The sequence below is a fragment of the Drosophila willistoni genome (assembly GCF_018902025.1).
Source record: "Drosophila willistoni isolate 14030-0811.24 chromosome 2L unlocalized genomic scaffold, UCI_dwil_1.1 Seg168, whole genome shotgun sequence".
NCBI classification, from domain to species: Eukaryota; Metazoa; Arthropoda; class Insecta; order Diptera; family Drosophilidae; genus Drosophila; species Drosophila willistoni.
The window spans coordinates 15,350,203-15,363,406 of record NW_025814047.1 but is presented as its reverse complement, the minus strand read 5'-3'; the positions used below and the strand labels follow the sequence as shown (position 1 = coordinate 15,363,406).

General features: G+C 34.2%; 1 protein-coding gene across 1 annotated transcript in view; it reads left to right on the top strand.

Annotated features, from left to right (window-relative positions):
- LOC6653162 (ATP-dependent RNA helicase me31b) overlaps nucleotides 1-12,091 on the top strand; it is a 37,260-nt gene extending 25,169 nt beyond the window's left edge. Inside the window, exons 4-5 of the mRNA XM_002075513.4 lie at nucleotides 2,907-3,554; nucleotides 11,741-12,091. Coding sequence (XP_002075549.3) covers nucleotides 2,907-3,554; nucleotides 11,741-11,943 — 851 coding nt within the window. The 3' untranslated portion in view covers nucleotides 11,944-12,091. The remainder of the gene's footprint in view (nucleotides 1-2,906; nucleotides 3,555-11,740) is intronic.
- The last annotated feature ends 1,113 nt before the right edge of the window (nucleotides 12,092-13,204 follow it).

The following is a 13,204-nucleotide window of genomic DNA, read 5'->3' as shown; positions in this document are numbered from 1 at the left end:
TATTGCAAATTGATCGTCTATATATTTTGTATTTTGTAATTACTCTTGGTGCTCTGTTCAGTTATTCATTTCTTTTAATTGGGTATTGAAATTATCCTTATATGTGATAATTCTGTTTTCTTGGATACCCAATTTTACTATGTCCATAAATATTATTTTTGGTATCTTTGTGTGTTCCTTTATTTTATTTCATTTTCCTCTTATAGTGTCTAAAATTTAGACTCTGAATAGTAGATAAAGATACTACGTCGAACGAAATTAATTTTTCATCGTTACATATGTATGTATATAAGTATTATTCGACTTGTAAATGATTTCCATTGCGGCTTTTATGTTATATGCCGAGTCCACCTTTATGTTATTTTTAAATATGTTAAAATGTTTCATTTCTACCCTTTTGTTTCTTTAGTCAGAAATTGAAATTGAAATATCGGGATTCTAACTCGAGAACGACAGTTTTGGTTTTCTTGCCTCTACCAAAATCTAATTAACATACTATCGCCAAAGAAACTAAATTTTATACTTTTTGTTGACTTGTTTGCCTTTGATGGCGTTCTATAGTGAATTATAAAGTAGATAAAAGAAAGTGCAAACCATCCCATTTGCAAACCACCCCTTGTATGTATACAATTGATGTAGCGTTGCGTCTATATCAGAGAACTGCAATAAGTGTGATCAGGCTCAATAAAACCTCATAGGCTCCGATCATTCCAATCAACAGCTCTGCTAGAACTTGTTTACTCTGCTCTCCCACTGAAAAGAAAAAAATCATTCAAGATATCGCAACCAATCGGTTGCAATCAAATGCGGTGGTATTAGCTTTTCGAGCGAGTCGCAGATTAGCAGACACGATCGATATGAATTGCAGGATGATTGTGCGGTTTGAAGGCAGAAGGACGCACTTTTTCAAGATTTACGTATAAGGGGAAAAAAGTTTCGCGATCTCGAACAGGCAACTAATAGGCAGAGGGAGTGAGGGACAGATGGGTAAGAAAATAAGGGTTGTTGAGGCACGTACTCGAAAAGTGTGATTGTGAGGAAATATTGCTGAGGGAAAAGGTCTCGATCCGGTCAATGCAAAGCAGCACCGCATCGAACAAAATCAAACTCAATGATCGAGTGCAGCTCAAAATTCATCGCTGTCTTTTTGTTTTTTTATTTTTTATTTTCATTTAATAAACAACAATAACATAGTCGAAAAATTTAAAGGGATAAAAAAAGAAAAGAAACATAGATCAGACATATAGACAATTGAAACAGCCTTACAATAAGATAGGAGTTGAAAAGAGGAAATTAATGGGGATTTCGTTGGGGGGCCAGTTTCCTGCGAGGGAATTGCTTCATTGGCAATTGCTACCGTTCTCACAAAAAAAAACGAACCATATTTTGTCTGAAGCTCTGTCATGAGAGTAAGTACATGGTTCAACCGATCTTTAAGACCCAACATCTCACCGACACATTCGGTTCAGTTACGTTTCAGATCACATAATTTTTATTACGACCTAGGACCTACATTTTTAATTTTTTTTTCCTCTCCAAGATACGACTTACGGGCGAGTAAGAACATCATATTTCATTAGCAATTTGACAGCAAAAAGTCGGTCCTTCTGGCACCAAAATGAACTTTTCTTTTCTTGTCAACTGCTTATAATTTCATACCATTTCAGTAAAATCACACGCAAGTGACGAATTTTAGATGCTCATCGGGAACTCTTAAATCAATAGAATTCCCTTCTTTTCTATGCAACCCCATATGTAAATATCCAAAAATTTAGATTATTTGCCAGTGGTGTAGTGTTCATAACCGGTCAAAGTAATTGTAAACCAGAGGGCCGGGCCTAACTTCGACCGCGTCAAAGTTTGTATACCCTTGCAACTTTTATGGTAACTCTTTCCTTACCTATAGCCATCAAAGTGGAAAAATGTTGAATCTAAAATGGCTAATATTTGCTAAAGAACGGCCAACAATCTAAGCATAGGAAAAAACTAAGATATTGCTCAAGTCACTGTTTTCCACTGATCGTTCCTATGGGAGCTATATGATATAGTCACCCGATCTTGATCAAATTTGGCATAGTCGTTTATATGTGTAATTAACTTAACAATATTAAATTTCATGATAATAGCTCAGAAAATAACAATGTTATTAAGAAAAGTCACTGTCACGAACAGTTGTATGGGAGCTATATGATATAGTGATCCGATCCGGCTGAATCCGATCCGGCTGAATCTGAACGCCTGCAGTATATACAAGCCTACATTTCAGCTCTGTAGCTCTTTCGGTCTAGGAGGAGTTTGCGTTGATCCAGACGGACGGACGGACATGGCGATTTGAACTCGCCTCGTCGTGCTGATCAAGAATATATATACTTTATATGGTCGGAGATGCTTCCTTCCTGGCGTTGCACACTTTTGACCAAAATTAATATACCCTTTTTGCAAGGGTATAAAAATTGCAAAACAATAAAACCTTACGGATTTTCGTCCCCCCCCCCCCCCCACGCATTTTTATCAACGTTTTATCAAAAATTACAGCGGGTTAATAATTAAAGTAAGAACGTAAAATGGAACACATAGTTGCATTAAAACTAAATAATATAATTTTTAAGGAGGGGGAGTACTCGGCTCTATTTTTTCAAAATTTGTTGTTTTATAAATATAAATTTTGTATTGAAAACTTTGCAGTGGCAGTTGTCGTTCTTTTTTAGCTTTATTTAGTTTGTGTTATCATCTACTTTCTTACAACTACTTTGAAGATATGGATTCTTTACTAAACTCTGCTGATTATTGAACTTAATGGTTCTTGTAAAAGACAGACAGCCTGCACCTATTGTGCTGCCTATGATTAATAATCTTCTAAATTAGTAAGATATATTGATATCATTTTGTATTTTATTTCTTTGCAGTTCAGTTAATTATTGCAACACCTGGACGAATTTTGGATTTGATGGATAAAAAAGTTGCCGACATGTCTCATTGCAAGATTTTGGTTTTAGATGAAGCTGATAAACTGTTATCACTTGATTTTCAAGGCATGCTGGATCATGTTATATTGAAATTACCAAAGGATCCCCAAATATTACTGTTTTCTGCAACATTTCCACTAACTGTGAAAAATTTCATGGAGAAACATTTACGTGAACCATATGAAATTAATCTTATGGAAGAATTGACATTAAAAGGAGTTACTCAATACTACGCTTTCGTCCAAGAACGACAAAAGGTTCATTGTTTAAATACATTATTTTCCAAACTGCAAATAAATCAATCCATCATATTTTGCAACTCCACGCAACGTGTTGAATTATTAGCAAAAAAAATAACGGAGCTTGGATATTGCTGTTACTACATTCATGCTAAAATGGCGCAAGCACATAGAAACAGAGTGTTTCACGATTTTCGTCAAGGACTCTGTAGAAACTTGGTGTGCTCTGACTTATTTACCAGGGGTATAGACGTACAAGCAGTAAATGTCGTAATTAATTTCGACTTTCCCAGAATGGCGGAAACATACTTGCACCGAATTGGTCGCTCTGGACGGTTTGGACATTTAGGTGAGTATTATACCAATAAATAAATACATTTGTGATCATATAATTAAAACACTCTTATTAAATGAAACATTTATGTAAGTATTTTATGAACGATTTATATTTCATAGCAGCCGTTTAGAAATTTTATATCGGTTTGGTTCTAAAAACTAAAATTAAATTTTGAATTTCGATAAAAAAAACAACTAGAAAGTTGTATGCATTAGATTTAAAAAATTCAAAATTTCAAATATGAAAATAAGAATCACAAATACCAAAATAGCACTATTCTAGTGATATGTTAACTGCAAATTTTTACTAAAAAATATGAAAAATGAAATTTTTGATTACTTACAATAATTTTTTGTTATTTAAAATGTAATTACTTGTTATACCCTTGCAAAAAGGGTATACCAATTTTGTTCAGAAGTGTGCAATGCATAGAAAAAAGCATCTTCGACCATATAAAGTGTATATATATTCTTTATCAGCACGACGAGACGAGGTCGAATAGCCATGTCGGTCCGTCTGTCCGTCCTTTCGACCGCCGTACCCTTGCAGAGGGTATTATAAAATTGGTCAGATGTTTGTAACGCACAGAAGGAGGCGTTTCCGACCCCATAAAGTATATATATTCTTGATCAGCATGAGAAGCTGGGTTGATATAGCCATGTTCGTCCGTCCGTCTGTGCATATGCGTTTTACTCAGTCGTCTTAAGAGCTATCGGGCTAAAATTTTTTTTCGGTGTTTTTTATTACCCGGGAAAAGTAAAGTATGAAAACCATCATCGGACCACTATATCATATAGCTCTAGAAGAACTAGATGAAACATTTTCATAAAAATTGGAGTATGCTATGAAATTTACATATGTGATAATATTGGATATAAAACCCCAGTTCCCAAAATTTGAATGTGATCGGATAAAGTGTATGTGTATGCGTGCGTTGCTTTGCTTTGGGAATGAGGGAAGAAGAAGAACAAATTGTAAAATAGAGCTTAAAATTGTTTTGTTTGTATATTGATGAATTGAGTTGCAGAAAACAAACATGTAAAATTATTATTACCAAGGACTGCAAGGGTATATAAACTTCGGCATAGCCGATGTTAGCTTCTTTAAAATTTTTTTTTTAATAATAAATATGTATGTCGAAATATTGTTAAATGTATACAATATCTTAATATATATAAATCTCGTGTCACAATGTTTGTCCTCAATGGACTCCTAAACCACTTAACCGATTATAATAAAATTCGCACACCATGTGCAGTTCGATTTAACTTGAGAGATAGGATAGTTTAAATCTCAAATTATAGTCCCGATCGCGAATAAAATGGGTTTTATAACGGCTGTCCGAGTATCGACCGCAGTAGGCGGGGGCAGTTAGGAAATTCATTCATTCCTGTTTTAGTTACAAACGAAAAGTTACTAACGAAAAATGACAAGAAAACGCATAGGAGCTGATTTGAGCCGCAGTACAAGTAATGCTCGGTACTTGCGAAATAGCAGATCCGAAAGAACAGAAGTACAAATCCAGCAACAAACTACTGATTCACGTGTCAGAATGGTGCAATTGCATCAAGAAGAGCCAGAAAATACACGAATCTAGCATTCCAGTATGAGCCCGATATTGAATATTATGCTCATTCAAAAGTGGTAATTGGTGCTATGGACAAGGAATGGCCGCACTGTCATGCTCTGAAATTCAAAAATGAGCCAGCTGCGATGCACATAGGTAGATTTTGCAAAAGTAGGCGGCCAAAAGTCAAAAAAAAAAAATCATTTTAAGAACAAACTATTGATGCACATTGTTAGGAGATACTTCCGAGAAACTAACCTCATCATTCCCACCTTTCAAAATAGCGCCCGCGCCGAATTACAGGTAGTCAAACTTCGATTATCATTCACAGTGTTCATATTTAATTCTCGCCTTTTTCAGTGATACATTTTTTCAAAGTCAATATTTATTTTTGCAAAGTTACTATCAAAGTAATTGTGATGGATATCAATAGTCCAGATATGTATCTTTATGTGTTATGTAGTACTCACCAATTTTAACAATGTTTTGCATACACTAGCATTGTTATAAAAGACCACATCTTTTGAGACAGATTTTTCTAAAAATAAAAATTTCAAAGGGGCTTATAACTACTTTCCCTGTCCGTCCCTGTAATATTTCTTCATTTAATAATTTATGCATAGTTTCAATAATTATAAATAGTTATAGTTGGCCACCTATAGCCACCTATAGCCACCTATTCACGAAATATACTTATTCAAAGTTTTTGCGCGCCGAAAAAAAAATTCGAGACCCTGTGCACAGTGGTTGTGGCCGTAGCCTAAAAATCAAAATATCAATCAATCACAATATTTTGCCGAAATGTACACAAATTGTATAACAACCTTGATGGCAAACCGTATTTTTCTGGAAATCTAACGGGACTTGCGTAAAATTCCATTGAAAACATGAACACGTGTTTTTAAGGGAAACCATAAATATGCTCATTCCTGCTGAGCCAAATGATAGTGCTGAGCATCACGATTTGGACTCAGAAGCAGAATAAACATATTCGTTTTTTTTTAAATAATATTATGTAACTCTGAATTTAAAAATAATAATATAATCTAATAGATAAAGCCAACTTTTGTAATGTTTCATTTAAAGTTAACCCATATTCAATAGAAAACCTTGCTATTTTAGTATTAGGTTAAAAAAAATTAATGTATTTTAATAGAAAATTAATGTATTTTAATAGGAAGTGCATGTATTTTAATAGGAAACAATAATATTTAATTATTTTTTCCATTTAAAGTGTATTTTATTGAACAAATGTTTTTGGCCGCCTAATTTTGCAAAATCTACCTATGTGCGATGTGTAGCGCGTTAGGAAAAGTGCAACTACCTGAAATTGAAACACCACCTGAACCATTGAACGGCTTATCGGCATGGATCCAGATTCTAACGTGTTCCTGAAGTCAATTCGAAAATTCAATTTATGCTTTCAAATGACATCGTTAGGAGCAACAGAAATAGTTCGAAATACTAATACAAATGGTCAACAATTTATTTCTACATTCAAAATCAGAGGTCAATTTTATCATAAAATGGGCTCACTTCTGCCAATGCCAAACGAACCACATAAATTTTTACAAATCTCCTTTATGGGCGGCGAGGATTCCGGAAGAGCACTTGCCAATCGCGTGAACGTTGTGATTATAATAACCTTGATTTACTTAATGCCAATCGCATCGTCAGCGAGCTAGATGCTCTTTAAAACGAGCACAACGAGTTGTTGAAAATATTCAAATCACATATGCACCAATTGCAAAGTGTTAATTACACTATCGTCATTAATCCTGATAAAACACCAGCTGGAGGGCATTCGAATATCCAATGCACCCGTTGTTGATTTGATAACACCAGGTTTTTCGTACGGACAATTATACGTGGCATGCTCTCGAGTGGGTAAACCATCCAGTGTTAGCTAAAGATGGACTAACAAAAAATATTATTCACGCTATAGCATTAAGAGATCGATATTGTTTTAAGGGATAAATTATAATCATTTAAAAATAATGTTTTGCCTAGCTATTTGTTATCTACACTAGAAATAAGTAGAAAATTATTTATATGGCAAAACAACGTTTGCCGGGTTTTCTAGTATATGTATAAATTTTTAAATTAATACATTAAAAGGGCTTTTCAGGAAAAATTCGTTAAAAATTTGTTTTTTTGAGCTTCCTGACTAGATACAGTGGTGCTCATAGACTTAAGCCACTGCCACTACCATAAACTGTTTTCTTCATAACTTTTTTAAACATATTTATTTCGCCCCGAAATTTTTACATTTTGTAACAATATTATTGAGGCAGCTGATCACAGAAAAAAATTATCAGTAGGAATTCGAGGGTTCCCAAAAAATTGAGTAAATGTCAAAAAGAGGTTTCCGCCCTGCTCTCATACTTAAGCCACCTGGGAAAAAATGGTTGAAAAAGTTAAAATTTGCCCAATATTTCTTATAATTTTAATAAATTTACTTTAATATTGAGTTGGATGACCATTCTGCTTAAGAACAGTGGAGCAACGCTTTGGCATTGGGTCCACAAGACGTGCGCACTGTTGAGGGGTAATTTTCTTCCACTCTTCTTGCAAAATTAGCCACAAATCCTTTTTATTTGCTGGCCAACGACTTGTTTGATAATTCCCCACAAGTTCTCTATAGGGTTCAAGTCGGTGGCCGTTGCAAAACTTTGATTGTCTCTTGGTTAAGCCATGACTTGACTATCTAGCTGCAGTGTTTCGGGTCGTTGTCCTGTTGAAATATTCAGGCAAGTGGCAAATTATCGGCATGTTCACCAGATAAATTGTTAATAAGGATGTCCCTGTACATTTCGCCGTAAATCATGCCTTCTATCTTCACTAGCGGACCTACGCCCGATGAGTTGAAACAGCCCCAGAACATAATCAGAACATTAGTTGTTGGGACGACGTCCTACATATGGTTTACCATCACTCCCAAAGACATTAAACATGGATTCGTCGCTCCAACCAATCATGGTCCAAAAACTGGGACCTTTTTGAATATGCTCTGTGACGAATTGAAGGGGCTTTTTAACATTTTTAATTGACAGCAATGGTTTTTTCTGGGATATGCGTCCATATAGTCCAAACTCATTTAGTCCTCTTCTTATGGTCTGAGATGACACATTCAAGCCATTATCTGCCACCATTTGATCTCTGATTTGCGTAGAAGTCAAGAAAGCATCGGTTTAACTGATTTTGGCAAACAGTCTATCATCGTTTAAAGTGGTATTTCTGGGCTTTTCACGTGGAATATTTTCCCAGGTTGCATGTTTCTTATAAAATGCAATACCATTTCTGACTTTCCCACTCGAAAAATGTAAAGCCTTACAAATTTGTAGAGTACTTGTGATTTTTTCGTAATATTCCCATATTAGCTTCCTTTCGGCCGGGCTTCTATTTTTATTTTTAGCCATAGCGGTCAAATTGTTTTGGGAAACGTTTTTAGTATTCAATATTTTAGTGTAGAAAACAAATAAAACAACTTTCCCTGAAAAAAACACATGTTTCACGATTTTAGCTCAAGGTGGCTTAAGTATGTGAGCAGGGCGGAAACCTCTTTTTGACATTTACTCAATTTTTTGGGAACCCTCGAATTCCTACTGATAATTTTTTTCTGTGATCAGCTGCCTCAATAATATTGTTACAAAATGTAAAAATTTCGGGGCGAAATAAATATGTTTAAAAAAGTTATAAAGAAAACAGTTTATGGTAGTGGCAGTGGCTTAAGTCTATGAGCACCACTGTATAACCCCTTAAGCACCATGAATTTTGAACGAGAGACTGTATACAAATCGTAATCTGGCCAAGTCTGTCTTACGAAAGCACCGAGTTAGAGGGCAGATCGATTTTTGAACTTAATATAGGATAAAATTTGTCTTTGAAAAGAACAAATGCTTCGGTCACAGAAATATCACAGTTACAGAAATCCAGTACAAACATAAGATGAAAAAAATTTTCATTAGAATCTAAAACAGGGTTGACTTTAGATAAGATAAAGATAAGCCTAGAGCAAGGCAGCAATATTGTAGATTCATCCGTTAGTGACCATGCCAAAGCAGGTAAATTAAAATAACCTAAAACTATAAGCATGTCTTGACTGTAAGCTAAAGAAGGGACAAAATGAATTTATTTAAATAGACCACACTGTCTGACAATGGTGGAATATAGGAACAAATAATAAAAGCATTAAAGGACTTAAAATTTGCTGTAAAATTTTGCGTTCTGATAACCCAGGTTAAAGGACGAATGTAGTTTTTGGCATACCAGCAATTTATGATATAGCAGGATTAGTGTTGGCAGGCGAATTGTCGATGTCGATTGTTGTTTTTCAGATGTGACAACAGGGTTTAGTTTAGAATCAAATGGAATTACCCTAGAAATGGGTAATTGCCCGGATAAATCGGACACAACAATTGATACCGTTTTTGAGAGATTATTATCAGGTGATACCGGTAATACCTCACCGACCGAATTCACCACCAGGCTCTTAAACCATATCAATTGCTGTAAATTGGGTGGGAGTAGATGGTGCATGAGAGATACACCCCGATGACTGGTTCTTTTACGTTTTGTTCTGAGTCTCCACCGCAGTAAACTCTGCTTGGAGTTTATTAAAACCAGCCCTCAAAGTGTCTAAGCTATAGTCCGCCTCATAAATTACCGGATCTCATTCTCAAGAACACGGCAAGCATCACATCCATACTTCATGCAACCACCTTTAGCAATAGAAACCTTGATTCTACCTATGTAATCTGCACACTTAACGTGAACTGCATTGTCACATAACCAACAAAAAATATATTATCTTTTTATTAAAAAAATAATGTCATCATATAAATTGTTTAGTTACTGACGATTCTGCATTAAAATAATAAAAGGTTAAATGCTATTATTGGTTTTAATTTTAAGTTTTATTGGTTTTAATTTTAAGTTTTAGCAAATCACTAGAAATTTTTATCAGGCATAAATCCAACATGGTTGCCACCTAGCCCAGTTCGATAAGTGAAATTAAAATTAATGTTTTCATTATTTGGTATTAACCAAAGTAAAACATTAAAAAGTCTTGTTAATTAACTGACGCTTTTAGTTTTTTAATAAATTACGTAGTTTTCGTGTGTTTTGCAAGAAAAAACAACTATTTTTCTGAAGTGACAACGTTCACCCGTTAAACGTCAAACATTAGAAATTGTTGGCGTGTGCCCAAAATAGAAGCCCGCTATTTCAAATACAAATAATACATTAATTGAGGTTTATGTAAAAGTAAAAATACAGGGGAAATTTTTTGATACATAATAGTTTTGATATTTTTGACCACTTAAAAAGTTTTTTCTTTATTATTTCCCTGTTTTCATGAACTAATTTTCATGCATCGTGGATAGGTATATTTTTAATCAGCATGAGAAGCTGAGCTGATATAGCCATGTCCGTCGGTGCGTATTCGTTTTACTCAGCCGTCTTCAAATCAAGTATGGAAATCTCTCTGATTGGATCACTATATCAAAAAGTGACATTCGAAAAGTATGTATGTATTAAAAAAAAAGTTTTTTTTTAATCTTTAGCATTTGAAGAATGTTCCCTGAAAATTTGAAGTAAATCGGAATAAAACTGAGAAAGATATATCGCTTTAATTGTTTGGCCTTCAGTGAAGCAGTTCGAGTATAAAAAACTTTAAGTCAATTTTGTGACATTTTCCAAGTCTGTGAGCACTCTCTAATTTGGCCAAAAAACGAAATGTTTTTACTTTAAAACCGTGCCATAAATAAAAAAAAAAACCACAAACCCTTTTATATAGAGCCTCAGCAGATACAGTGAAACCTCGATATAACGAACTTCGTTATAACGAAAAACCCAATATAACGAATTTTTTGTTAAGTCCCTTGAAAGGACTAAGGTTTTACATTTCAGTACCTATAGCGAATCAATAGATATAACGAATAATTTTGCGATCCCCCTCAGATTCGTTATATCGAGGTTTCACTGTATATATTTTAGGGGTGTTCTTAGTTGTATGGGAAAAAAAATTTATATATTTTTTTAGGTGGCGGGCCTTTTTTTTTTCCTATTAGTCTAAAAGAAATCTCAACAAAATTTGATGCTGATCGGATAATGTTTAATGGGCGCGGAACTCACCTAAAGTTTTCATTGGGATACTCTCAAATAAACATACATAGGACAATACAAATGTCATTGGAGTGAGCGAGATAGCATGCTATGAAATAAAATGTTAGTACATTGCTAACACTATTGATGTTATATTATAAAAAGAAAAGGATAATGTTTACGAAAGAACGTTATATGTGAATCGATAATTTGATTAATAAATAATTTCATTAACTTGTTTCAAACATATATAAAACGCCCACAAGCTTGGCTTCGATCATATGGAGGCATACTCAATGCTCGGCCCTCTCCGTTCAGCTTGTATGTATATACCCCGCACCAGCCACCAAGATTTTAGATAAAACCTTTTTTCACTTGGACGGCTATATGTAAGGGAAAAGTGAAAAAAAGAAATAAGCGACGGCCCTCTTGCTAAATTTAAATCTTTTTAATCTATGATTTTGAAATTTTTCGGTGAACATTTTTTTCATTTTAATACAAACTACCTAAACTTCTTTTATTTCAGGTATTGCAATTAATCTGATAACGTATGAAGACCGATTTGACCTTCATAGGATTGAAAAAGAACTTGGAACAGAAATAAAGCCAATACCAAAAGTTATAGACCCTGCCTTGTATGTGGCAAATTCTGGTGTATCGTCTGGAGACACATGTAACAACAGTGATCTTAATAACTCTACGACTGAAGAAGGCAATGTTAGCAAATAGCAATTCAAACGTGCTTCACAGCTAGGTTTGTAGAACATGTATGCTGAATTAATGAATTGAATGAATAAAACAAATGAACAGAATAAAAATATACAAATTGAAGTTAACAAGATCCAGATTTTTCCCCATTTGGATATAAAACCATCAATGCCGTTTGTATTTATATTGCATTACACACGTGGTGAAATACTTTAGAGCATCGCCTCAGTATTCAGGGAATTACTTTAATATATTTTTTTTCGTTAAAGCAGACATACTGATGTGATATATTTAAAAAACAAACATGCTTTTTGGTACCATCCAATAAAAGGCAGTTTTATTAAGTTTTACATGGAAATAGAGGAATTATACTAACTTGGACAAATAAGTAACAAGTTATATAACATGACAAATTACATTCATATTATTATTAAAATGATTAGTAAGCCAGATCAGGGCTGATAAAGCTAACATTCATATATACATACGCATTTCTTTACATATTTATAAGAAGTGAAATGGATAACAGATTAATTATGTGCTGTGGATATGAGCTGGATGTATTCTTGATATGGCATCTTCCCCGGCATCAGGCGTATTGTAAAGGGGCTTGTGCGCTTGCGTTCGGGTAACTCGTGAGACGTGTGAGATATTGCGTTTCGGACTCTTTACCTTTTTTATAAAGAGGAATAAAATATCATTCCTTCCAAATAGATTGGAAAAATAAAGATCTAACGGATGTTAAAAATACCTAAGGTATTGGTTTAGGGGAACTAATCAAAATCATACGATTCAAGATGCAATTGACGAGTGCACTGGTGTCTTATAGGATGCATTGACGAAGTTATAAAACAGCTAAGGATAGCGACAAAACCTAAGTTTTCAACGCCAAATATAATCTTTATAGCATTGTGAATTTATCACCAGAAAGATCGATTAGGCGACTACATAAAGGGGAAAATTCAATGATTCAATAGATTTTTAAAATCTTTTATAGCATCCCGATTTAGCGTTCTTTAAAGTACAAGACTTGTAGGAAAGCAAAGAAGGTCTATCAAGGTCTAACATACGAGGTACACAAACATCGAAAAACGATTAAAAGACAAGAAAAGAAAGATTCAAGTATACAGATAGGACCAATCATTAACTAAAAGAATTTTAGTAAAGTTTGTCTTGCAAAACAGTCGTAATTGAGAAATTTCAGGCAGGTTAATTGTTAGATCCAGAGTTGGAAGGAAATTGCCTTCAGGGATAACTAAGGGATCTTTCCTGGAGACATCGC